The 26,259-nt window shown below is 49.7% G+C and overlaps 1 protein-coding gene and 2 long non-coding RNA genes across 6 annotated transcripts; 2 read left to right on the forward strand and 1 right to left on the reverse strand.

The window, feature by feature from the left end:
• Nucleotides 1-245: 245 nt before the first annotated feature.
• Nucleotides 246-4,485, reverse strand: LOC135291075 (uncharacterized). Its single transcript, XR_010353943.1, has 2 exons — nt 4,152-4,485; nt 246-708 (listed from the first exon to the last, which is right to left on the reverse strand). It is a non-coding gene; the product is annotated as an uncharacterized LOC135291075 (long non-coding RNA).
• A 138-nt stretch (nt 4,486-4,623) lies between these two features.
• LOC135290515 (serine/threonine-protein kinase PAK 3-like) lies at nt 4,624-22,330 on the forward strand. Of its 4 annotated transcripts, none has more exons than XM_064404449.1 (14): nt 4,624-4,826; nt 5,730-7,356; nt 8,308-8,371; nt 10,249-10,297; nt 11,427-11,539; nt 12,063-12,180; nt 12,819-12,918; nt 13,351-14,246; nt 15,265-16,828; nt 17,271-17,650; nt 18,221-18,568; nt 19,409-19,575; nt 20,542-20,662; nt 21,753-22,330. In XM_064404449.1, the coding sequence occupies exons 2-8, from the start codon at nt 7,119-7,121 to the stop codon at nt 13,584-13,586; spliced, it is 918 nt and encodes a 305-aa protein (XP_064260519.1). In that variant the 5' UTR covers nt 4,624-4,826; nt 5,730-7,118; the 3' UTR covers nt 13,587-14,246; nt 15,265-16,828; nt 17,271-17,650; nt 18,221-18,568; nt 19,409-19,575; nt 20,542-20,662; nt 21,753-22,330. The 4 variants fall into 4 exon arrangements, with proteins under 4 accessions (XP_064260519.1, XP_064260518.1, XP_064260520.1 ...); XM_064404448.1 differs by having other exon boundaries at nt 5,730-5,767; nt 6,169-7,356; nt 13,351-16,828; XM_064404450.1 differs by lacking the exon at nt 17,271-17,650 and having other exon boundaries at nt 13,351-15,348.
• Nucleotides 22,331-22,695: 365 nt separating this feature from the next.
• LOC135290643 (uncharacterized) lies at nt 22,696-24,344 on the forward strand. The gene is made up of 2 exons (XR_010353408.1): nt 22,696-22,858; nt 23,211-24,344. It is a non-coding gene; the product is annotated as an uncharacterized LOC135290643 (long non-coding RNA).
• Nucleotides 24,345-26,259: the final 1,915 nt, after the last annotated feature.

The following is a 26,259-nucleotide window of genomic DNA, read 5'->3' on the forward strand; positions in this document are numbered from 1 at the left end:
TTTTAAAAATTATTTGAGGGTTGGTCTGTTTGGTTTTGCTTCTGTTTGCTTGTTTTAGTTTTGGCTAGCTGCGTTGGCAGGTGGCTGTGAGTGCACTGTAGTACCCCCAGCGGCTGCCCAGCTCTGCTCTATTATGTTTCTTTTTCTTAGCCAGGTCTCATAAGCCCTCAAAAGAAATATAATACAGCCAAGGACAGCTTATGTATTACTTTGGGGGCATAAAATTAGCAGGATGACTTCTGCTGCAGTGTTAGAAACAAAAAGGTTTAATAAAAGGCATAATAACAAAGAGAAAAACTCGAGCCAGGTGCAGAGGTCTGCTCCTGGTAAAAACACCTCACAAAAGCACTTAGCTCTTTTCTCTTCTTTTTCTCCCTGATGGATCAAGCAGGACTTTTTGGCTTCTATCCAATTAGATGTCCTCAAGTATTTGGTGAAGTCCCTGAGGTCCCATGAGGTGGCTTTTCACCTAATCCTTGAGAGAAACTTTTGGCCTTCTTTCCTTTTTTCGGGGACAAAGGCTAGTTTTGCCACTCTGCCATTAGGGTGCACACTCCTACAGACATGGCTCTGTTTTCTTTCTTGCTCTCTTACCTCTGTGGCACTCAAAGCCATACTTGCTATTGTAGTCATTAGCTACAAGGTCCTGCTAGGATGGTTGACTAATTCAGGAACAAACAGCCATGCTGCCATACCAGGGACACTGCTCTGGAAATGGGCAGAAAGAGAAACCATTCAATGTTTTTCACTTTAGAAATGTTCCATTGCAGCTTTATCTGCAGCAGAGTTACATTTACTGTACTGTCCAATACAATTCCATGTGTCCAGAGCTAACTTTAATCACATAATTTAGGAGTGTCCAGCTGTAAATCTCACAGCCATGGGATCAAAAGTCCTTTCCACTTCTGGTTAAGTGGCTCTCCTTTCTGGGTCTGGATGTACACCCAGTCTCCTGAGTAGTGAGGACATTCTTGAACATTCAGGCTTATTAGTGAGACCAAAACAACAAACTTGCATGATGATAAAAGCATTTTCTCCTAAGGGTTACAGATGCTCTAGCAGCAGCATTTCGGCCTCCAGCCTCTGGTGGCAGACAAGGCTCAATAGCCAGGGCTGCCAGAAGGAGGCAGGGCAGGAGCAGTTTGCAAAGCTTCCTTAAGAATCCGGGGAAACCGAATCCCCATTTAATCCCCATTTTCTTTCCAGAGAGCCTCTTGGGATATTTCAATCCACCACCTTCTATCAACAACCATAACTTTTTGGAGGTGGTGCCAAGATTTTGTTTTCTCAGTTTTGATCCTTAAATGTTGAAATAACTTACAACAACACAGACGAAGGTCAACGGGCTTCAGCTCTTTCTCATGCATTGCTTGGGGTTCTCTCCCCTGCAAGGGGTCCAAACTTGTCACATCACAGGTTGTTCCCCGGGCAAAAGACTAGGAATTTTCACCATGTGCTTCCTTCTCCAAAAGTTCTATTTCATTCCCCCAAATCCAAATTCGCAAAACATTCTCCATTTCCCTTTCTTTGCAATCATTGCTTATTTTCCCGTGTAGTTCAACCACTTCTGTTGCAGAATGAGGTATCACTTCCAGACACTGCATCCTGATAAGGGAATTCCTTCTTTATCAGTGAGCAGGGCTTGGGATGAGGAGGGAAGAAGATTGGCTTTGCAGAGCCGAACCTCTCCTCCAGGGAGCAGAGGAAGGTGACATCATCTTCGGGGCATCCTACCTCTGTATTTTATAGGGGCTGGCGGAGTTTAGAGTGAGGGGCGGGGTTGGACTTTGAGGCATTAAAGCCCTCCCAAGGGCTGCAGGGCTGACCTTGCAGTCAGGAACGCCCTGCTGTTCCTGGAGTCTGGAAAACACTGCTTCCAGACCTTCCCCAGCACTGTTAAACTGCAACTCTAAACCTCTCTGGCTTTGGAGGAACATGTTTAACTGATTTCTCATGGTTTGGGGGCTGGCTTCATCCTGCCATTCAATTCCTGCTCTGGCCTCAGGCTGGCTATTGTTTCAGGTTCTGAGGCAATTTGCAGCTGATGGGCACCATACAGCTCTGAGTCAAACCTCCATGCATATGGATACCACGCATGGTCCTTTACTGGGAGTTTTTAATTTTCTTCTACCAAATTTCATGTTTCTCCACAAGTAACTGTGGATGGTGCTAGTTCCTCTCCATCCCCATCTCTCTTTAGGGCTGGACAAGCTTTCTATATAAGCTTTTAGCAAGTGCGTCAGTGGAGAGCAGTTCAGATCAGTTTCTGCGTGGGATTCTATTACTTTTCTGCCAGAAAAGAGCAGCTTTGACTGAAAATTTATTTCTCCTTTGTTATGTCATGAACAGTTAATGCTGTATAAAAGGCCCAAGTCACCTCAAGAGTACCCGGCTTGCTGTGCCAATTAAAATGCAAGCATCCAAAAATGTTGCTCTGTGAGATACTTTAAAAGGACTTCAACTTGTTCATGTACTCTAAGTTAGAAAAGCAGGAGAAATACCGACGAGATGTTCTCAAGAGTTCGGAATAACATAAAAACCCTTGACTGGCAACGTTTGAAAATCAGAGAACTTTAAAGGCAAAAATAATTTAGAGCAGGATTCAATCAACATAAAACATTCCATGAAGGATTAATTTAGCCCATTCAATTTATAATCTCTGCAAGTTAATTTACATTTAGATTATTAAACCTGTTAGATTTTAAATTATTCAAAACTCTGAGAGGAGGGAAAAGGGAGAAGAAAGAGAAAGAGAGAATGACAGAAAAGAACCAACATAGCTATCACTCCAGGTTCCAGTGGTGTTCAGCTGATAGAAATTCCAAGAGGAGGTAGGGTCAAGACATGTGGTGGCCACATATCCCAAGGTAAATAGCCTTTGGCTCTCCTGGGGCCTTCCCCCACATGGGGCTCCCACTCACTTGGCCATTTAGGAGCTGGGTTAGGGGCTCCAGACACAGGTGTGGAGCATTGCCTCTGGTGTGCCAGGGATCAGCAGCCACTGCTGGGCTGGGATACAGGCCTGGGGGTGTGGGGCGTGCTGAGTGGGGCATCGCCTCACCAGAGCAAGGCTTGATCTGCCCCTTTCCCTACATACAAGCCCCTGAAAAGTGTTGAGCCAGCACTCTCTTCTAGTCCCTCACAGCAAGGTGTCCAGGTTCCTGTGCTTCTTGGCTGTCAAGACTCCACAGATTTGCAACTGGATCTTAAGAAACTTGGACATCTATTCCTTCCAAAAGCGGCTGCATGAGGGTTGTTTATACTTTCTAAGGCATTCCCTCCATTCTATGTCCTCTTCTTGAGGTGGTCCTTGTAAAGCCTCTCCTCTCTCCCCTTCTCCATGACAATGGAAAGGGACAATGGAGAAAACAATCGATGAGAGGTTAAAACTATTAGAGTTACAGTGTAGTGAGGAAATAAAAAGCAGTGCACAACAATAAGAAGAAAATTGTGCAAAAGGGGTACTGGCTTATGCAACAAAGGTGAAGTGTCACATGGGGCTGCTGAAACAAAGACAGGATGGCGAGGGCTTACAGAATGGTTCTGATGGTAGATGGGGGCTGCTGGTGCTGCCTGGAGCAGCTGTGCACCTGCAGTGGCAGTTTCCTGCTCCCTCTCTGCAGCAGGGATGGTGGCAGTGGTGATGGTGATGGGTGTCTCTCTGTCCCTGCAGAGCTCTGTTTGGCACTGCCGCTGCCATCAGTCTGCCACGCTGGGCATGTGTGTGGGAATGGGATCTGCCGCTTCGCTGCCTCTTCCTACCACCCTGCTGGGCTCCACTTGGCTTGGCTGGACTCACTTGGGATCAGTGTCACCACTGTGGCTTGCCTTGTTCTGCTGGAGCAGAAAAACAGTCCCACATGCCACCCTGGCCCTGATGGTTTCAGCTGTGTGTCAGAGCTGTCATTTCCATGCCACCCATCTCAGCCCCATCTCCTAACAAATACTGTGGAAGGACAAAAATGGGGGAAAAAATGGGGTGGTGCTTTGGTCCCAAGGCCTCCCTGCTAGAGTGAGTCAGACAGAACAATCCTCCTTGCATTTTCTGTCATGGCATTTCCCTGCTGAAATCACACCCATGGCTATGATGTAAAATGTTTTGAATATATAGTATTCAATAATATAATATACATACATACATATATACATACATATATATATATAGAAAGATCCATGACCATGTCTCTGTACCTAGGAGAAACCACTAAATGTAATTAAAGCAGTGCTTCTTCTCCTTGTTTTCTGATTTCTAGAACAAAGGAATAAGCCTTCTGGTTTTTGCTCATCAGCAATAGCGGCCAAAGACCACTAATGTGGTTCCTCACATCCTGGTCCCTTCTCAGTGCTCAGCTTCTCAGTGTGGGCTCCAGGGGCTCAGTGTGTTTCTACTCTTAGATGCCTTGAGCAACAGGTGATGGACTAGGAGGGCTTTGTGTGTTGCTTTGTAACAGAGGAGAACTTTGCAGGCTTTTTTGGCATTAGGTGTAGAGAAGGTCTGGTTCTGTGCATGAATTCACAATCCAGCCTAGGGCGGCCGCTATTGTGATGTCAGCGGCCGCATCCCGGCGTTGTCAAGGCAAAGTTGTTGTGCCGAGGCCCGGAAGGGCTCAGTGTGCAGAGCACCTCTGTGGCACTCTCACTGCGGGCAGAACCTGCTGATCGACGAGGTCTCTGCCAGCAGGACTCTGAGTATTTTTGCTTTTCCCCACAGGCGTTGTCTGCTGCAGACTTGAGCAGCGCTGCTCAAGCCATGGAGGGAGTGTGTGCTGCAGTTTGCACAGCTTTTTCCGTGGCTTATTCTGGGTACTTTCTCACCCACCTGGCACGTAAGTAGATATTGCAGCATATGGAAACCAAAGTGCCACCAGGAGGCCTTTGGTTGGGTAAAGCCACTGTCAACAGCTCCAGCCAAGAAGGAGGTGTCTCTAGCCAGCAGGGAGTGGGCAGCATTTGTAATGTGGCCTGCAGGGGCTCCGCTTCTCCCATGGCACAGCATGTGGTAATGGAGTCTGCAGTCCCCTCAGTTTGCTGGCTCAAGGAAGACAACTTCCAAGATAGGAAGAGTGGGAGAGCTTGTCAGGAGTCCTTGTAAAAGCTGTGCACTGCTCTCCAGGACTGAGGGAATGTCCCTCAGTTCAAGTCTTCTCTGCATTCCCTCATCCCAGCATGTGCCTGTGGAACTTGACACTTCCTGCACATTAAAAGAGCCATTTGTTCTGTAAAGAAATTACAGAATCAGCTCGGAAAAGGCCTCTGAGATAGACATTTCAGAGGAGTTCTTGTATGCTCCTGAACACAGGAGCTGTTCCCGTGCTGTGTCACAATAGAACTGCCACCATGGCTAAGGGGCACTTGGGTGAAGCTTTTCTGGGGAAAGCTTTTCAGTGGGCTCATGGCAATTGCTGCATGCAATCTCCTGAGAAAACTGAAGCACAGGAAAAGGAGGAGCTGTAGCTCCTGCTGGGTGGGGCAGAAGCACTGACTGTTACAGAACCACTGGGACTTTCTCAGTCCCAGGTTTCTATGGGTTGAGTGGCCAAAGAGGACAAAAGGTAGACATCAGGCAGTATTTTGTGCTGTTGACGTGCTTGCTATGTGACACAGGGGTTGCAGCTGGAGTGATGTAGTGAAAGCAGAATGCTCTGTCTTTGGGTTGACTTTTTGGTGGGCTTGCCCAGCACCGGCAGTTTTCTTTCAGCATCTGGTTGTTTTTCCCTTGTGTGTTGCAGGTCACATCAGCCATGCCTGGAGAGAATCCGGTCTTTGGGTGAGTGGGAAAGGAGCCTCTGGCCTTGGGAGCATTTGACAATTGTGGAGCAAGCTGTGAGCTGGGCCTGTTGCAGTCCAGTGCCAGCCTGGTTGCATGAATGAAAGTACAGTCCAGACTCTTTGCAGCAAGAGCAGCAGCAGCAGGAGGAGCCTGGGCTGTTTTCTGCAGTTCCTTTTCAGAGCTTTTAAGCAGCTGGAAGTGGGGTTGCCTGGTGCTTTAAGCCATGAGAGAATTTCACCTGCACAAGAGAGTGCAGTCCCATCTAATTGTCCCATTTTACTTGAGTTGGAGCAACTTAGAATCCCATTTCCCTACAGATGATTTCTCCTTAGTGCATCTGGGTCTAGAGCTGAATATAAAGAAGGTCATGTGTCCCTCATGCTGCTGTCTGTCTGCAGAGCCCAACACCAACCTCGGAGGCTCCTCTGGCTATGTGTCTTCCTGCAGAAGAGGCCAAAGGGGAGGAAGATGCTCCCCAAACTGCACCTGCTGCCACTGCAGGGCCTGAGCATCCAGCATCAGTAAGTGGCAGCTCTGGGTAGTGCTGTGGCTAGAGCAAAGCATAGCTGCAAGTTTCTGATCAGACAGCACCTCCCGTGCCTGGCTGAAGATGCTGAGGGCTGGAATCATTCCAGCCCTTCCCCCAGTCAGTTAGGCTTGGAAAAGGGGAGTGGAACTTGGATTGTTCAGACATCTGAACAGTAGGCAGTAGGCACCTTCCTACTGTTCTGAAAGGGGCTGTGAATTTGTCTTAGCAAGAGACAAGAGGTAGCATTAAGATGTCTTTGGATGCTCCTGGGGTACAAGTGAGGCCCGTGGTGGCCAGTGGCTGTGCAGGCTCCCTGTCCCCTGTGAGGAGAGCAGTGCAAATATGCAGTTCAAAAGCTTGCAGGATATGAGGTGGCACTGTCCCCAGGAGGGACCTGGCCCTCCCCACAGAGCAGCTGTCAGTAGCTAAAGGAAGAGCTGAGCTGCAGCAGGGCCTGTAGCTGAATATAGGTAAGGTTGTGAATGACAGGTTCTTTCCTGTCCCTCGTGCTGCTGACTGTCCACAGAGCACAAGGGCAGCGTCAGCACCTGCTCTGGCTGCCTCTGTACCCGAGGAAGAGGCTGAAGAGGAGGAAGGTGCCAATGAACCTGGCCCTGCTGTCAGCCCAGGGCTGGAGCAAACAACACCAGTAAGTGCCCCCTTTGAGTAGCAGTGTCTTTGGTGTCATTTTGTCCGTCATGTAAAAGCAGCCTTGGGATTTTGTGCCTTGAGCTGTTGAAGCAAGCTGCACAAGCTGGGAGGTGAAGAGTCCTGGGTGTGGCCAGCAGCATCTTCCTAGGGGTGTGCATTTGAAATGAGATGGGAGGGGCATCTCTGCCAGGCACATTTGTGACCCAAATTCATTTCTTGTCCCAGAGCTCCACCTCCTCTGTCCTGGCAGCTGCAGGAGCTGCAGCTGAAGGCTGGGAAGAAGGCTCCAGTGCCCAGGCTGGAAGCTCAAGCACGAGCAGCTCGTGCACCTGGAGCACGACTAGCTCCTCTGGCAGCAGAGAGCAGCAGCGAGAGAGCACAGAGGACAAGTGCCTGGCCGTGCTGAGTAGGTCCTTTGTGATCCTTGTGTGCCGGAGCAGTGCCTTGTGTGTGCGTGTGTCGGCATGAGCTGTCCCACCTCCTGCTCCTGCTCAGCTGAGTGCCAGGTCCTGAGGCCTCCACACAGGACCTGTTGTTGTGCCCTGAGGTGGTGAGGGATCAGCGGGGTGTTGCTCCTGCCTCTGAGAGCAGCTCGGCCTGGTTTGGCTTTGCCTGAGCTTCCCTGTAGGCAAAAGGCCAAGCAGAGCTTGCTTCTGGCTGAGCAGGAGGCTGTGACCTCGCGAATGAGTAGGCCTCAAGGAGCTCCTGCGGGGCCCAGCTGCTGTGGGCACGGCCAAGGTCATCTTCAGCACTCAGCCTGTCCTAAAGGCTGAGGGGCCTCATTCCTGAGGCCATCACAGTAGCTTATAACATGAGCTGCTGCTCCTGAAAGGCTGAAGGGCATTGTTTAGGCAAAGTCCTGCTTAAAGCTGGACATCTGGGCTCTGCTGGAAGCACTTTGCAATATTCTTCCTGTTCTGGAGAGAGCAGCTGATGATAAAAATTGATGCCAGAACCCAAGATGCCTTTGATGTTTGCAAGGATGAAAGCTTGTGTTGAATGTCACGGAGTGTTCATTGCCAAGAACAGGAAGGTTTTGTTTTTCCTGCTGCCCTTAATGTTTCTAGAAAACAATCATTTCTCTTGGTTAGAGTTTTCTGATCCCTGTCTCCTCTGACTGTTTCTCCATGTGCTTAGATTGCAGTTTAGACTTTTAGTTTAGTGCAGGCCATCTGCGCTGCAGGGCTGCTTGTCTTGCTGCTGCTGTTTTTGAGGTGGTGCTGGTGCGGTGGTGTTGTTGTTTCCCGACTGACTGAGTTGAGAGGGCCCAGTGTCCCAGAGAGTGGGGCTGCCTTTGTGATCTGCTGCAGGGTGTGATCTCTTTTGAAGTGAGCATCTTTCCTTGGGCTTTTTACAGAGATGCTGGTGAGCAAGGGAGATCCTGAGGCGAAATACACAGAAGTGGAAACTCTTGGCAAAGGGTGAGTGCAGCCACAGTTCCTTCTTCAAAGGGAGGGGCTGTGCGTTTTGCTGGTGTCACATCTCCCTGGAGTGACAATCTCCAAAGCTGCTCAGACACTGCGTTAAGATGATGCCTGGTGATCTCTCAGTGCTGGCCAGCATTTATAGCTGTGGTCTAAAGGCACGGCAGAGACACCGGGATGCTGACAATGTCTTTCCTGCAGCAAAGAGCAGCACCTGGCAGATCTCCTGTCCCTCAAGTGTGTTTGCACCTGTTTGCCGCTTTTTGTAGGAGAAATAATTTTTGAGTGTCTCAAAATAATACAAAATACGTGGGAATGAAAGGAGGAGAAACCCCATTGCCTCAAAGGTCAAGTTAGCTATCAGGAAGCAGCTCTCGGTAACATTTCTTTCCTGTATTTTGCTGAAAACAAGATTCAGTGGTCAGGATGACCACCACCTAGTCTAGAAGCCAAAAGCAGAAATGAAAGCAGCACCTCTCTTTTGTGACTGAGGTGGCAAAAGACAAAGCTTCAGGGGAATGCCCAGTGCCAATGCACTCTAGAGGAAAAGGCATCATTTGCCTGATGGCAGACCCCTCATGGATCCTGTGGGGTTTAGGCCTTTGCTGCAAAGAATCCACCAAGCTGTTCCCCTTGAAAGCCAGCTCTGCTGACTGTAGATGGGATTGATTTGCAACATTTTCTCTGTACCATGTGTCCTGGTTTAGGGCAATTTTGGGAGGAAACCTCCCGACAGGGCCCCTCCCAAAAGGAAACCCACATGGCCACTGCCCCCAGCCGGTGTGGGAACAATTTCCTTGGAGATAAGTGGAAAGAAGTTGTTTATTTAACAGGCAAAGCACTCCCCAGCACACAAAATGAACAATACTGGATGTCAAAACTCATTTGCTGCTCTGAAGAGATGGCAAGTTCAGAAAGTCTCTCCTGGGGTTTGTCACTGTGTTATCTGTCCCTCCAGTGCTGGGAAAGGCTGCAGAGTAGGCCCTGGTGGGCTACAAAGTGTGAGCTCTCGATGTTTTGCCGGGTCCCAGTCTGGAGCACGTTCGAATGGTTCCAAGAAAGGGGAAAGAAAAACAGTAAAGGGAAAACTCAGACTGCCTTAGCTAGCTAAACTAACTAACTAACTAAAAAGCAAAAGGAGTGTGGTGCTCTACCCCAACTGTGCCTAGACAACAACACTGGAGTTCCGTGTTCCAGCAGACTGCAGGGCAGAGTGCAGTTGATAACAAAACTCTGTGCTCCCTCTTCTCCTGACACCTACTGTCTGATCCAGTCTTGGAGGCACAGAATATAACATCCAGCATAAACAGAACATGTGACTGGGGGTGCAAGCATCATAATGTCACCCCAGAACAGAAGCCAAATGTACAAGAAGTCACCAGAAAAGTAGAGTCCTTCCAGTGTCAGGTGCACTGAAGAGAAGCAGCTGCCAATGGTTCTGGACCCAGAGCACAGCTGTCTAAGGATCCTGTGTTTTGAAGACTTCTCCATTTGTGTGTGCAGCAAGGGAAGCCTTTGCCTGCTCTGGCTGTGGCTGGACACTATTTTCCTTGCAAGCTGGAAAAGGAATCTGTGTCTAGAGGATTTCCTCCAATGGCTGTTACAGGGCTTCAGGCTTCTCAGAAGGCCTGAGTGGTGGTGCTTGAGTTTGGCAAACAGACTCCAAGGGGAGATGTGAGAAGACCCAACTGGTAAATTCCTGGAAGAATCAGACACATGCACAGATAGAGAAAAGAAAAAGGAGAAAAGACCCAGAGAAGAATCTGTCGTGTTCCACTTACTGTTTGCCCAAGGACTTTTTTCCCGTTGGACTGCAGTGTTTTGCACTTGCAGGGACTAAAGGATATCTTTCTCTGCTGCTGTTTTGTTTCTAGGGGTTTCGGCACTGTGTGCATGGCAGTGGAGTCTGCCACAGGAGAAGAGGTAAGCGTCAAGCAGCGCCGCAGCTTCTGCAGCTCTCGAGTGCCCTCCCCTCTGCTGTGAGCTGTGGCTGAGCTTTGGGTCGCCAGCAGAGCTTTGCTGCAAAGGCAAATGGAGTGCAGAGCAGTGACTGCCTGCCAAATACAGTGGGGACAGATTTTGTCCTTCTCAGCTGCCCCAGGGGATGCAAGGAGGCCAAGCAGTATTGTTCAGAGGAGGACACGCTGGCTGGGTCTAAGTGCCCAGGTGGTGTCTCAGAGCATGGCACTGCTCTTTGGGGCTGCAGGGTTCCTGAATTCTCATTTCTGGCTGTTAGCCAATACATGGGAATCGTGCTGGTAGTTCTGTAGCCACCTGCAGTGCTGCCCTTGGGATCTGTACTTAGAGAGAGAGAGGTCTGCAAGGAGTCTGTCAAGGGCCTAAGCCCTGCTCAGAGCCTGGTGTACATCCCTAGAGGATCCAGGCTTGGGTTATTTCTTTTTACAGTCAGGCAGTAATTGCAAATATCAGTGGTGTGAAGTAAAGTATTTTAGTGGAATGAAATGCAAATTCCTGAAGTGAGGAAGTGCTAGGATTGTCTATTTTGTCCTTAATGATGGTTTCATCATCATGGCATTTTTTCTGTGAAATATGTAGGGTTGTATTTCTTAGGGGGAATAACCCTCAGGATGATTTTAGGACAGCATTGTATCTGTCCTGTCTGTAAGAGTTTGCTTTGTAGTTGTGCAATGGAGAATGCCAGTGGTTGCTGGAGGAATGATCAAGCCCCCTAGAAGTGCCCAAGGTTTCCCAGCACTTTTGCTCCATTTTTACTGGCACAAAATGGCTTCCTGCTTGCAAGAGGTGTGTCAATGACAATGGGAATGATAAAGTAAGGCCCTGGGGGAAGACGGTGGGCACAGTGAGTGTTGTTAGAGGTTTGAGGTGGAGAGCTTAGACCCTGTTTACAAGGCAAAGGGTATCTGTCTCTCTGTCCAGGGAGGTACCCAAGCAAGCAGTCTGATGTCCAGTCACAGGGCAGTTTGGCCCAGCCCAGCTGGGCTACGGTCATCCCATAATCACTGTCTCCATCTTCGCCTTGTGGACGTGTGCCACACACTTCTTTGGTTCATGGTTTTCCATGTTGTTTTAGGTGGCCATCAAGAAAATTAGTCTCCTGCAAGAGAGCAGCAGTGAGCTGTGCCTGAATGAAATCCAGGTCATGCGTGGCAGTAAGAATGCCAACCTTGTGAACTATGTAGACAGGTGAGTGGTTCTGCTGTCCTGCCATGAAAGGTCATTCACATCCTGCAAGCCAGAGGTTCAACCACTCCTTTGGGCGCTGGCAAAAGAGGATGGAGCTGTTAATTCCTGTTTCTGGGCTGATTTACAGCATCTTGGAAGGAGATTGCATTAGGGCTGCATTAATCTTTCCTGGCATACCTAGTGTGAAGGGCACTTTCAAAGACAGGACTGGGCCCTGTCTTACTGAGCCAACAGCCTCCAAGTTCCTGTCCTCTCTCCACATTGTTTTGTTGGGTTTGGGGTTTGATTTTTCCCCTGGGTTTGAAGTGCTAACAAAGCACTGTCTATTGTATTTCCCTTGGCCTGTTGCATTGGTGTGGATACCGAGCTGTCTTTTAGACTGCTCAGAGTTCAAACCCTGTAGAGCATAGTGAATGACTACTCACTTCCTCCTGTGTTCCTCTGAGAGAGACACAGAAACAAGAATCCACCAGGTCATGTAAGTGCATGCCTTCATCTCCATGCTGTTGTTTCCTCCTTTCAGCTACCTGGTGGACGAGGAACTCTGGCTTGTGATGGAATACATGGACGGAGGTTCTTTACATGATGTCATCAGGGAGACTCACATGGCAGAAGGAGAGATAGCAGCTGTCTCTCGGGAGGTAAGGGATGGCACTTGTGCTTCCCATGGCTTGGTCGGGATGGTCCTTCCAAATGGGTGATAAGGAGAGGAGAGATTTCATCTTCCAAGCCTTTCTCTTATGTCCTTGGCAGTAGCAAGAGCATCTGAAGTGCCTGCCAGTGTCCCTGCCCTTCTTCTAGCGTGTTTGTGTTTGCCTCTCTAAACATTTCCCTGGTGCCTGTGTGTGCTGCATTCCTTCCCTGTAAGGGCAAATGTGATGGTGGCGCAAAGTGAAGCAGGGGGCAAAGACAAAGAGATACTCACAGGACTCTCCCAGAGCTCAGCCTCAAAGGAGAGCCTTGCACCCAAAGTGGTGTTTGCAAAGGCATCCACTGCTGTCTGGCTGGAGAGAGCACAGCCACTGCAGCAGGGCTCCTTCAGCCTGTGTTTGCCGGGCACTGGCCAGAGGAACAATTGCCCCTTCTCTCTCAGAAGCAAACACACCCTCACTTAGAAAGGCACTGCTGTCCTCGTGGTGGAGCAGCAGGCTCTTGCCCTTGCCAGCAGCCTGTCCTGCCATGGCTCACCATCCCCCAGGAAGTCAGTGTTTCAGATGTGCCACTTCCCTGCTTGTGGGATGAAATCCACTTAGGCTCGTGTTTCTTTTTCCTCTCTCAGTGCCTGCAAGGCCTGGATTTCCTGCACTCCAATCAAGTGATCCACTGCGATATCAAAAGTCACAACATTCTCCTGGGCTTGGATGGATCTGTCAAGTTGGGTGGGTGTTGCTGGCCAGGCTCAGCCGTGGCGGGCTGCGGTGTGGGGCTGCCTTTGGGTGGCTGCCAGTTCCCTGCAGAGGGGCCTGTGGCAGTGCAGGCTGCCCTGCTGCAAGCACAGAGCACAGCCACAAGGTGCAGAGAGGTGTTGCTGGGAAGAAGGGCCCAGGAGTGGCTTTGGGTTGTGTGTGTCCCTTCCCAAGCAAGGCAGTTTCAGTCTAATAGCTTCAGGGACTAAAAGCCACTGCCTGAAACTGGGGACTTTTGCTAAGTGGCCAATTCTGTATTTCCTCGGCTGCAGGCTGAGGAATGGCTGTATGGCCCCTTTACAGCTGGGTTCCACACTGCCTTCTTGGACATTGGTACAGTGGGGATTTCTTTTGTTTGCTTTCCTAATTCACGCTGGCTTGATCAGAGTGGTTTTTCCTCCTCAGCTGATTTTGGCCTTGCTGCTCAGCTCACTGCTGAGCAGAGCAAACGGAGATCAGCTGTTGGGACTACTTACTGGATGGCGCCAGAAATTTTCACCAGGAAGCCCTGTGGCCCCAAAGTGGACATCTGGTCCTTTGGAATTGTGGGGATCGAGATGGTGGAAGGAGCGCCTCCGTACCTGATGAAAACCTCCCGCACGGTACGCTGCAGCTGCTCTCAGATACTGCTGTCACGCTGACAAAATCTGCTCCCATCCTTCTGCCTGGGAAGCTTGCCAACACCTGAAAATGATAGGTTCCAGGCTGCACAGTCTCTTGTGCTTCTTGGCCAGATCATCCCCTTGCCATTTTTGTGCATGAACAACACCAAAAAATCGTGATGCCTTTTGCTTGGCAGAAGCTTCACCTAAGGGAGCAGGGAGCAGTGCTGAGCTGCATTTTGTGGAATAATCCTTGGAAATAGTAGAATGAGATGGAAGTCCTTCTTTTAAAATGCCTGAAGAGGTGGTGTCAGTGCTCAGAGAAGCAAAGTGTGCTGTTGCTGATGGAGCTGCTGCTAATTCCAGCAGCCAGTGAAATCAGGGGTCAAGGCAAGAGCCTTTGCATACTGGACTGGCTATGGCTGCCTCTGGCTTTGGGTTGTTTTAGTAGGGCTAGGGAGTAAAGTGCCACTGGAGAGTGGAGCTTGTCCAGTGGGGTCTGTGTGAGCAGTTTGGGGTGCGAAGGAGACAGGTAGAGTGTGGCATTTCCTTCTTCTCTAGGTTCAACAGCTGATAAGCACCGGGGCCCCCCCGAAGCTGCAGAAGCCCAGGCAGCAGTCGGCGTGGCTGCGAGACTTCCTGCACTGCTGCCTGGAGAGGGACGAGGACAGGCGCTGGTCTGCCCAGGAACTTCTGCAGGTAAAAGGCAAAGCGGCTGCACGTCCTGGATGTGGAGACAGCATTGCACAGAATGCCCTCCTTTCTGTATCTTTCTGGTAGCCAGAGAAAGCCTGTTTCAGCCTGTGGGGAAAGTAGAAGTTCATTGCTTCTTTTTCTCTTTGGGCAGCATCTGTTTGTTACATCAGCCAAGCCGACCTCCACCCTGGTGCCTCTGATCATGGCCACACAGCAGTTTATGTCTGGCAGGAGATACTAGCCCTGGAAGAGGCCTTTGTTGTTGTTTGTAGTTTCTAGTTTGTAGCTTATAGCTTGTAGTTTGTAGTTTGTTTAGAGTGAATAAATACTATAATAAATAAAATCTTCTCTGTGTTGGAACTTCTCTTTGTTCTCACCTTGTGAATAGGCTCTAAATTTCTTCTGAATGGTCAGGTGTTTCTCCAATGTGGCAAGACCCATGGATGGGGTTTGTGACATGGTTTGTTTGTGAGCAAAGGTCATCTTCCTTCATCGCCTCCAGGCCACAACCTCTTGTGGAGATACAGGCTTGCAGCTGTGACTTGAGGAGCAGAGCAGGACAGAATGGAGCCGAGCAGTGGTGTCACTGCTGGGGATGCTGCTGTGCCTGTGGTTGTGTTGCAGCTCTTGGGAAAGGTTGGGAGTGTCTGTGTTGCTGTGGGCAGAGGGGGAGGGAGCCAGGCTTCTCCACAGTATCAGGCACAGGTGAGTGTCCAGTGGGAAGGCAAGTTCTGCCACGGGAACTGAAGCCAACATGAGGGAGTGAAAACTTGTTCAGTTTGGATCTGTGTGAGCCACTGTGGACACTGCTAGGGGACTTCCTGGGGCTATGCCCTGGAACAATGTTCCCTAGAACTTTAACCTCTCCCATGGAGTCCTGTTTTTCATTTCAATATACAGTGATTATTGAAAATTATTGAAAATCATTTACTGTGTGATGTTCGGTGGTATCAGACAGTATATTTGATGACATTTAAATTCAAATTTAGTTGCACAATATTTAACAAACTTCCTTTCCCAGTTTTCCTGTTGTACCCCTCACTTCCCTGAACCCACTATCCCTGAGAAGGAGAGGATGGGAGATGGAACCTGCTCAAGAGCACAGGTGAGCCACCAGTCATCTGCCATCTCCCCTCCTTTTCTGTCCTCTTGCCAGGACAGCACTGGCCATGCCAACCTGGAGTCTACCCTAACCCACTTTCTGACAGCCCTCAGCCCTACTCTTGCCTTCCTACTGTATTAGCCATTCCCCATTTTTGTTGGAATTCATGTTTTAGAGATCAAACTTACAATGAGATTTCACAATAAAACAGCCAGAGGACCGACTCTGTTGCCCCCACAGGAGACCTGTTCCTGGCCCTGCCAGAAGCTCCCCCACAGGCCAGTCTGCCGGGGTCGGCTGCCAGTGGTCTCTGCCCCAGCACGGGAAAAGGTGGTTCTGGGCAGGCCGCACTCTCGAAGAAGGAGTCTGGACTCTTGCTTTTCGGTCTTCAGTTGAGTTTATTGTTCCTTATCTACAAAGTTTTTCTGTCTGTCCAGCCGAGGTCTGATCAGCAAGACAGCCAAGGGCACTCTCTCCCGCCCATGGGGCGGTTGTCTCTTTTCTAGTAAAAACTACGTAGAAGATATTTACCTTTAATTTCCAATACTTTTCGCCCTTGTTGGCAAGTGCACTTTCCCTATGAACCAATCCACACATGCCAACATCATCCTGAACATGGATGCCAAGGAGAAGAAAGAAGAAGGACAGGACATGCCCAAATTCCTCCATCTTAGTACCCCTGACCCCCATGTACAGAATTTCAAAACCCCCCTGTATAACATATAAAACCCCCCTGTACAGTGCATTATAATTCAAGTTTTATCAAGTGAGTATCTTCCCCTCACCATTCAGGCCTGAATTTCTCTCATTTTCTCACATTCAGGTGTCTTCGGCTTCCTGCCAGGGTCTCCGAGCCCCTGCCAGGGCTCTGAGACATCCAGGGCATCCAGAGAGATGCTCTGGGTTCCGACACTAGTCCTCCATCAAAGCTTTTCTTTTGATTTGTGTGTTTGGTGAAGGGCACAGGGGAAGGTGCCACCACAAGTCCTTTTGATTTTCTGTTCTCTTGTTTTGTGGGTGAGTGAGGGGGAATGGAGTGGCAGGGAGCAACCTGGGTCTCAGGGCTTTAGAAGCAAGGGGGAAGGGAAATCAAATTCTCTTATTGTTTAGCTGTGCTCTGCAATATGAACCCACCTGTTAATTTAAATTGTCAAGTTTAGTTAAAATCTATTAAGTGTTGTGTTGTTTTTAGTTAAGACAAAATTATTATTTTAACTATGATTGTTATACATTTAATTATAAATCAAACAAAAAAGGGGGAGTCGTGGGAGCTTGTGCTGGAGGGCAGGGGCCAGGAACTGACCATACAGCCACACATCAGACAAACAACGACCAACACCAAGCCTCAGGAGAAGAGAAGCCACAAGGGATGACACCCAGACAACTTATGGGGAGCTTCTCATGAAGAGCAGAGGACTCTGGATTGGGAGTGGCCATGCAGATCAAGAGCCTGCCTGGACCCATCAGGGCAGAGGGAAAACAGGTGATGGCTTTGGGATGGGCACCCAAATCTGCCTACACTATCCCTCAATGCACCATCCAGCACCAGGAGAAGCTTTGCTTCATTTTTTCAGTATTTTATCCAATTACTTTTGATTTTTTCTTCTTGCTACCTTCAACATCTGTACATAGTCCTCCCATTCCTTTGATGTTTCTACCTCTTCCTTTCTTTGCACCTTCCCCTCCCTAATTGTCAGCTGAACTATTGACAGATGGCTTTTTTCACCCACTGGTACCTGATGTGCCAGCAGCAAAATAATTCTCATTATTTTGCCCCTAACTGCCTTCTCATTGGGGCACTGTCACAGCTGGCAAAGCTTTGGTCTTTCATGTGTTTTTTGGGCAGGAGGTGGGTGAGGGCAGACCAAGTGACTTCCTAAGGCCTACAGAGCAATGCCCTGCAAGCCAGACCTGTTCTCTTTCAGGCAAATCTTCTTGGAAAGGACTTCAGAATTCCATCATGGAAATGAAGCACTGTTGACAGAGCACTAGACTCTGAAAGGATTTGAAAGGGGAGAGGAAGCTCAGCTTGCACATGAGCCACAAGAAGCTTTCTCCCCACCAGAATTTTGGCATCACAATAGCAGTGCTCCATGCTGGCCATCTCTCCCCAGGATATCCCCCACGTGCACGCCCCTCCTGCTGGCAATGGGCTCACTTTGGCTGTCTTGTGGAGCAGAGAAGGGAACAGGCACCCAGAGAGGGAGCATTTCACTGTGTTTCAGAAAATGACAGCAGAGCAGCCTTCCTCAGCAAAGTCATCTGAAATGACTTAAGAGTCCTAATAGTCTGGAACGCCTCAAGGGTAGGGGTCAAAGATACAACAAAACTGTGCCCTGGCTGGCACAGGGGCTGTCCTTGGGCAAGGTAGCTGTGCCGGCAGGGCCCGGGCGCTGTGCCGGCTCTGCCGGGCTGCCGGGGCTGCGGGACGGTCCCGCCGCGGCTGCGCTCACCACAGCCCGGCCCGCTCGGCTGCAGCTGGCCCAGCCGTGCGCCGTGGCTGGCGCTGCTCCTTGCCTGGCCCAGAGCCCTGTCCCGGTCAAGTGCAGCTGGAGGGAGCCTCCTGTCCCTGTAGAGCAGAGGAGAAAGCACCGGGCTGTTGGGTTTCTGGCAGTTGCCTTCTGCCAAGGAGCAGCAGTGGGACAGTTTTCCCAGACAGTTGAACGAATAGGGCAGAGCTAATTAGACAAGGAATTGTTAGTTGAATAGCCCCAGAACATGTGGGGATTTTTTTCTTTCTCACCCTGTTTGGGAGGATGGGAGCTTTTGTCTTTCCTGATAGAAGTACAGTTGCTGCCAAAGGAAACACACCCAAAGACCAATAGTGACGCGGCCTTCTCTTTGCTTCCTTTCTTCTTCCCTCACTGCTACACAGTGCTCTCATACCAGGACCTCACTGCTGCCTCACCTGAGGGTTTACAGCTGCCTCCAGGCCCTTCCAGGCTAAGTGCAGGTGCTCAGGAGTCTGACTTTTTCCTGACATCTCCCAAGAAAGTCTTTGCCTCATCTGGATTTCTTGGGGTTTCATCAGAGGAACCAGGCACCAGCAAATTTCATCTCAAGCGTGAGCTCATCATTCCGCTGGTTCCCATAGACCGCAGATGCCGCCCTGAGCTCACCGTTTCTCTGCGTCCCATAGACCATCACAGCCCTTCCATGGCCTCTCCAGAGGGAAGCAGCTGCACATCTTCAGAGCAGTATTTGCCAGCCTGCAGTTCATCAGGTAGGGAAAGAGTTTCTACCCTTGCTTTCCAAGCAGGTCCTGGTTAGTGACCCTTTAAAGAGTTTTCCTGCAGTGCTCTATCATGGGTAGATCTCAAGCGAGAATCGGGTAGAAAGTGTCAAGTCGCCTAGGAAGAGGGATCTTGAAAACAGAAGGATTTTCTGCCAGCTTTTCCTGTCCTTGCTGCAGATTTGGAGGGTGTTCTGGGCATTTTCCAGACAGCCCTTCTGTAGGGGTACAAGGGCAAGGCAAAAGATATTGCCTAACAAGTCATCAGTGTTAGGTGCACTCCCCTCTTTCTTTGAATGAAGCCAGACCAGGATGGTGAGAGGATATTGCAGAGCTTTAAGACTGTCTGCCCTGAAAATCAAGCCAAACCACTGAAATGAGCTCTGCCTGCCCCAGAAGAGTTGGAGCTGCAGAATACAGCCTCACCCACAAGGCTGGTTTTAGAAAAAACTCACAGTTTAATTTCAGCATGTGTGTCTGAAGATCTGGGCTCTTCCTGGGTGAATCCACTTTCTGTGGTCTTTTGTGATGAGAAACCAAATGTAGCCAAATCCCAAAGCTGCTGGGAAGATGCAAAAGGCTGTGATTATAAAATGTGTGTGTGTGTCTACATCCCTTTTACAATCCATGCTTTAATCTGTGTACATGTGAATTAGGATAAATATTTTTTAAGAGGAGAACTCACTCCCCCACTCCCCTGGCAAGTCTGAATACATTTCTGGAACTGAGGTTGCTCTGTGCTTCTTGTGATGTTTGATCCAAGGCAGCACTAGAGCTCTGTGTCCCAAAGCCACATTGTGGAGCCTGACCAATGTGTTTGGATTCTTGCAGCCACCCCAGGCACTTCAGGCCCCAGCGCTCCAGCTGGCAGTGCTGGTTTTGCACCATGGACAGCCCCCAGCTGGCTGTGGAATACTCCTGGGGAAGAGGAATTGCCACCACCAGATCTGGACATGGTGCTTGAGACGCTGGAGGAGATGTTTTCTCCCTCTGCTCAGGTAACTGCATTGGACAGGGAAGAAAAGGGCTGGGAGCTGAGAGCTTGTGAATGTTGTTGCATGGCTGAGAAGCAAAGGCTTCTTGAGTTCAGCTCAGTGAATGGACAGGAAAATATTTGCTTGGTGAAACAAGACTTCCTAAAGAAGAGGGAATGAAAAAGTCTCCCCCTGAATAAGGATGAAGAGGTGTGAGCCTGTGTTGGCCAGGTTTGGGTGCCTGTTTTCCTGGGAAGAATCCCTCGTGCAGGGGTGTTTGTGGTGAGGAAGTGGAAGCTTTGTAGGTTCTAAGAGGCTTTGTTTGGTGGGAAAGAAGAGAAGAGTGTTTGGAGAATTGCCAAGTGTCCCGTGCAGGGAGGGACATGCCAGAGGCTGTGCCTCTTTTGGGTGGGAAGGCCAAGGCAAAGCAGGGCTGGGCTGCAGCTGCTGCTGCTGCTGTGTGAGCCCTGCCGGGCGTGTGGGCGCTCCCAGAGCCGTGTGTGGGGCTGGGCTGGAGCTGCAGCTTTCTTGTCCTCTGGGTAACCTGGTGCCTGCAGCCCAGTCTCCATCTGGGAAATCCTCAGCTGGGCAAACTGGCCAGTCTTGCTGTCCATGTTGCAGAGCTCAGTCACCTTGCTCTTGGGCAGCTCTGTGGGAAGAGATGTGTGTTCCCACGCAGTCCCTGCCAAGCTGCAGCCTGGATGAGACTGCTTTGCTCAGGGTTGTGGAGGAGGAGCAAATCTCTGTGCCAGGACTCCTTCCTTAGCAGCCATTCCATGTGTTCAGTGTCACCCCCACGTTCAACACTGTCAGCTTTGACAGCTCTTGGACTGTGTTTGAGAAGTGAAATTGTTTTGACTCTTGAAGGGCTTTGGGGCCCAGAGTTCTTGTTAGGAACAAGGGATTAAGAGTGTGAGGCATGGAGTTGTTGGACCAGGTGTTTGGTGTAACTGGTGAGAAGGGTTTCTTCCTTTCTGTTTCTCTTTCAAGGGGAATATTAATGTTGCCCCAGAGTCTTCAGGAGGGCAGCCTGTGGACAGAGCTGAAGCAGAAGGAGCTTTGCCTGGCACCAGGAGGTGCGGGAACAATTCCCAGGAGCCCGAAGAGCTTGGTAAGGACAGAGTCCCCCTTGGTTTAGAGAGGTGTGAGATGGCTGCTCCGAGCCTGCCTCTGGCAGCAAGGGAGATGAGCAGAGTTGAGCTCCTGTCTGCAGGGCTGGTGCTTCCTGGTGCCTTTAGTTCAAATCCTGCACTGGCACAATCTCCCCGAGCCCTGCCCTCCACGCTTCTCCAGAGGCTCTGACACTGAGTCCTCTGCTGTGGCAAGGGAGGAGGGAATAAAGCTGACCTTGTGGAGTTGTGTCACCAACTCGGGTGTCCCAGTTTTGTGCTGAAGTCTGTGGATAAATTTGCTGTAGGGTGTCAGTGCTCTGGAGGCAACACTGAGTGACTCTTGAAGGGAGAGAAAAAAACCACAAGAAAAGGTCAGTGTAGAAGTCTGAGCTGTTTGTCTCCAAGCATTAAATCAATGTTGTACCAGTCTGCTGGTAGGTGTAGTGAGATACATTAAAAATACAAGCAGCAGAAGCTCTGAGGCCAAGCAAATCATCAGTCACAAATCCAGTAGCTCAAGGAAAACCTGAAATTACCCCAAATTAGTGAGAACTAAAGGAGAGATAGAGCACTTTGGATCTGCATGCTTGAGCAAAGCTGGTGCAGCCTGCAGGCCTGCTAGGAAGTTCTTTCCCTCCCAGCTGTTCATCCCAGAGCTGGTGGTTGTTTTGGAGGAGCTGTTGCTCACTGCAGAGGGCAGGTTGCAGACGGCAGGGAACGGTGCTGATTCATAGCTCAGCTTCCAGCAGCCCTGAGCTTCAGCCATTTCAGTGGGGACTGAGGTCTCTCTGTCAGCACAGAGAAAGAACAAGGCTGGGCTTCTTTGTGGCAGCTGGGGCTGCCTGTGTTTCCAGCTCTCATGGGTGCCCTTTGCACTGCAAGGGTTTTGACTTAATTGGGATTCTTCAAAACTTCAGAAATTTTGAACGCTTGGATGGATTCTGACTCTTTAAAGAGCAGGCTTCAAATTGCCAAGTGAGACTCTGCCTTTCGGGCCATCTTTTACAGTCTTTGACACAAGGACAGTGACTTCCAAGAGGAAAGATGCACAGAGGCCAATATTGACCCAGTGTTCCCTTTGCTTCTCAGATTTCCACCTAATCTACCTTGCCAGGAGGGCTGCCCTGCGTGAGAAAAAGGATCGGAGGGAGAGCCTGTGACCATCGGGCAGGTGGAATCCCTCCATTTATACATAGATTTATAGATTTCCATAGTTCTATTTATATATCCATGTAGTTACATTTATTGATTTATACAATCCTATTTATATATCCACATAGTTATATTTGTAGGTTTATAGAGGACATATATATATATATATACATCTATACAGTTAAATCTATATATAGTTTTTGATGTGATAGAATTATATTTATGTGCATGTAGTTACATTTATAGATTTTAAAATTTACATTTATATACATAGAGAGTAATAATATATTTTTAATATTTTTATATTTATAAATCTGCATCGATATGTAGTTAGAGTTATATGGATTTTTAGATGGATAGATTGATGTTAGTGTAGGTCTAGGCAGTATTTTTACCTCTTTCCCCCTCGGCTGCCTTTTTCACCTCTGGCTTTTCCCCCTGTGCCCCCTGTGTCCCCTCTCCCTGGGCTGGGTCCGAGCTGGCGGCCGGGCCGGGCGCAGCAGCAGTTCCAGCCCCGGGTGTCCCTGGAGCGCTGGGAGCTGCCGGTGGCCCCAGGCACTGTCCCCTGAGGAGCTGCTGAAGGACGGTGAGACTGAGGGGGCTGAGGGGGCTGAGGGGGCGGTGGTGCTGAAGGGACGGTGACCCTGAGCTGCTGCTGGGGCTGAGGGCTGTGGGGCAGCCCAGGGCCATGGTGGCACTGAGGTGACAGGCAAGTGGCACAGGCTGAGGGGACGGGATGGGTCAGAAGGGACTGAGGGAGGTGAGAGGACTGTGAGGGGCTGGAGAAGCTGAAGGGGGCTGGGGGTTTGGCGAGAGCATGGCGGGGCTGAGGGGATGGAGGGGCCAGCAGGGAGCACAGAGGGCTCCGGGACTGCAGCTCTGCCAGGCCTTGGAACCAATTCCAGAGCCTCCACTTTTGCCACAGCTGCAATGAAGACCACGAGGACCGCCGGAGACTGCCGGGAGCCAGCAGGGAGAAGCCGAGGGCCAGCAGCAGGAGCAGGGAGCGAGGCCCTGCTGCTGCCGGCCTGGAGAGAGCCCGGGTGAGGCCCCAGGGCCGGGGAGGCAGGGTGGTGCTGAGGCTGGCGTGGGCTGTGGCCGTGGGCCCTGCCCGTGCTGGGGCTGCTCAGCGCAGCTGCCCCGGCTGGCACAGGGGCTGTCCTTGGGCAAGGCAGCTGTGCCGGCAGGGCCTGGGAGCTGTGCCGGCTCTGCCGGGCTGCCGGGGCTGCGGGACGGTCCCGCCGCGGCTGCGCTCACCACAGCCCGGCCCGCTCGGCTGCTTTCTCTTTCTGACCCTCCTGGGGAGGCTCTGACATTTCCTCTTCCCTGATGGAAGTGCAGCTGCTGCCAAGGGAAACGTGCCCCTACTGACTGAGTGTTCCCTTTGCTTCCCAGATGTCCCATCTGCTGTCCCTGTGCAGGAGAGCTGCTCTGCCCGGGAGGAAGAGGCCGCAGGAGAGGCTTTGAAGATGGGGCAGCTGGGGTCCCTTTTCTTTCTGTTATATATCTGTTCATATATATAGTGTATATTATGTAATATTTAATTTCTGTTTACATATGTAGATTGTTATATAGGTATTTATATATATAACAATATATATTTTTTATATATATAAATATTTCTGTGTGTGTGTGTTTAGTACTATTTAAACATGTATGGAGTCATATAGTTGTACAGTTCTATCGATAAGGTTCTAGGTACAAGGTTCCTTGGGGAGGGAATGCAGCGGCGACAGCTAGCCTCGAAGACTCTGACTCCCCGGCACGCTCCGGCCGCGCCGCCGGCAGCACTGAGGGGGGAAGGGCACTCTCCCCCTGGGAGACTTCCTAGGGAGAGTGCTTAAGGCTGAATGCCTTCAGAAGGGCGAGAACCCCCAGAGCCGTTGGAAGAGGAGCTGGGCTGCGACCCACAGGAGAAAGACCGGACCGCGCCGACAGGGAAAACGGGAGGGTTTATTGAAAGTGCGTCGGGCGCGGACAAAAATGCTTGCCCGGCAGGGCCTTATAAACAGAATACAATGACCAATCTAAATTTTTGAGAGGAGGGAATAACGCGTAACAAACATCTCGGATCTCCAGTGGGAATAAACTGAGGGTTGAACCCTGACCTCTGGTCCAATCACTCAGTGTCCAAGACAGAAGGTTCTGGATGGAAGGGTATGGACACTGAATAACAGACAGGCAGCCAGGGAGGGATTAGGAGAGATAACTCTAACTGACGGGACAATCAAGGAGAGGGAGAGAGAGAGAGCCCGGGCAAAACCATAAACAGGAATGGGGGGTACAGGAATAAACCAACTTAAAACTAATGCACCCCTACAAGGGAATGCATATTTTTGTATTTCTATATGGGCTGTACACTTGTAGTAATATGTAATAAATTAGGTTGTTAAAGTCCTAATTGATCTTTGTATCTAGTGAGTTGTAGAGGCTGGCAATAAATTAGGTTTTGTTAACTGAAGTTGGTATTTTTATATTTTTACATAGACTGGTTGTAGTAATCTAATAAATTCTTGTTCTTAATCCAAATGGAGATTTGTGTAGTTCTGTATTGTCAGCACGGGTGCAGCAATTTGAAATAAATTATGTTTTTCAATGGAAATTGATTCACGTGAGTTGTAGCCGCAGCTCTCTTCACAGAGAGCAGCAGCTACATCGTGTGTTTGTCCATCAGCAGTGTGGCAATCTGCAAGAAATGCCATTTGTCAGCTGCGATGGGGGTTTTGTGATTTGTGCTACCCCAAGCCATGAGCAGATGGAAATGCTGCAGGATTTGGGCCATGGAAATCTCCGGCCATGGCCAGCACATGCCCCACCTGCACTCAGGCTGGGCACGGGAAGCGCAGATTTGGGATGGCAGCAGAGCCACACGTTGGCTCAGCACTGGCTGCCAAGGCCTGCTGAGAAAACTCCGGGACTCCACTGGGAGCAGAGCTCCTGCTCTGTGGATATGCAGATAATTCAGTCCATGTTTGGTTCTTTACAGACATACACACACAGAGAGCTGTAGGCAGCGCTCAGTAACCCGTGACATACTCGATTGTGGGAACTGAAATGGATATTTCTCTGTTTAGAGATAGGGGCAGCAGAGTGGTGCCATTCTGCAGCCATCTTGTATCAGGCAGTGGTCGCTCTGTCTAAGCAGTGCAGTTGCAGCAGTCTGTAATGAATTTCCCTTTTCAACTGACATTGGCTTTGGGGCACTTCTCGTTTCCGTGATGAGCGACCACATCAATGTTTGTCCCTATTTCTTCACTGATCCTGAAGCTTTGACGAGTGTGTGACAGGCCGTGGCACCCAATTCCTCACAGGTGTGTCCAGCTGGGGGTAAGAGACCTGTCTTGTCTGTGAAACATCCGTCTGAGGGTATTTGTCTGAGAGTTGTGGTCCATCTCCAGAACCCCCTCAGGCAGCACCCTGGCTAGGGAGGGGAAAAATGTAAGGGGATTTATGGCATTTCTTCTCTTTTATCATGTATTTGCACGAAGCTGTAGCCTAAACTTAGTAAAGCAAAGGATAGACTTTGTTTGGTCATGCCGTGTGGAGCAAATGGTGCAGGAACAGCCACAAGCCAAACTGCAGGAGCAGCTTCTTCTTGGTCCTAACAGGACATTGTGTACAAGAAAGCACCACAATCTTATTGATTCAATGTTGGGAAGGATGAAAATTTGACAAGAAAGTCTCACAGATACGTATGCTTAGCAGAAAGATTTTTGAATGTAGAAGCTGAGGAAGGAATAGAGATGGAAGCAAGTTTTGATATAGAAGAAAAGAATTGCTGTGCCAGTCTTACTGGATAACCAAGGAGGCAAAGGATATGTTAGTTAGAAGGGGTTTTTATGACTTAGAACAAAGGATAAGCCCACCTCAAACAAGAAGATGTTTTTACTAAGCAGAAAGATAGCACAGGCAAACAAGTCAGCAAATGCTGCAAGTAGAAAAAAGGTGTCGGAATTTTCCACTGCAAGAAAACTGAAAAACAACTTCTGGCTTAAACTGTAAACACATTTAGTGATTGGAGAATACTAACATGAATATGGTAATTGTAGTAGTTATGATAGGCTATAGATAAAAGTTAAGGTATAGATTGGTTCTACTGTATTAAGATGCTCAGCAAAGAAAAGTATATAATGCGTTTGTAACCTGAAGGAAGGGTCTCCAGGCCTGCCTGCAGATGCAGCTGACAGCTCTAGGCACAGGCTCTGTCGCCCACGACCCTGGACTGCTCTAACGTCTTGCATGTGATAAACTGCGTTTTGGAAGAGCCGCCTGGAGTCCCGCATCTCTCATTTAGGCTCTTACAATTCACCTCTTAGGTAAAACCACAGTGATTCACCGTGTCAAACTAGCTGGGGATGGAAATAACAAACATCCCTGGGCTGGGGCAGAAGCCTGGGAGTCACACGCTTGGAAAAAGAGAGCTGGCAAAGCCAGCCCAAGGCGC

This window comes from Passer domesticus, chromosome Z (genome assembly GCF_036417665.1).
Source record: "Passer domesticus isolate bPasDom1 chromosome Z, bPasDom1.hap1, whole genome shotgun sequence".
Lineage (NCBI taxonomy): Eukaryota > Metazoa > Chordata > Aves > Passeriformes > Passeridae > Passer > Passer domesticus.

What these genes read in the sequence shown, in the direction of transcription:
- LOC135290515 (XM_064404450.1), top strand. Translation starts at nt 7,119, where the DNA reads ATGGGAGGGGCATCTCTGCCAGGCACATTTGTGACCCAAATTCATTTC. An exon ending in GTGGAAACTCTTGGCAAAGG is followed by an intron (nt 8,372 to 10,248) that starts GTGAGTGCAGCC and finishes TTTTGTTTCTAG; the next exon opens with GGGTTTCGGCACTGTGTGCA. An exon ending in GGATGGATCTGTCAAGTTGG is followed by an intron (nt 12,919 to 13,350) that starts GTGGGTGTTGCT and finishes TTTCCTCCTCAG; the next exon opens with CTGATTTTGGCCTTGCTGCT.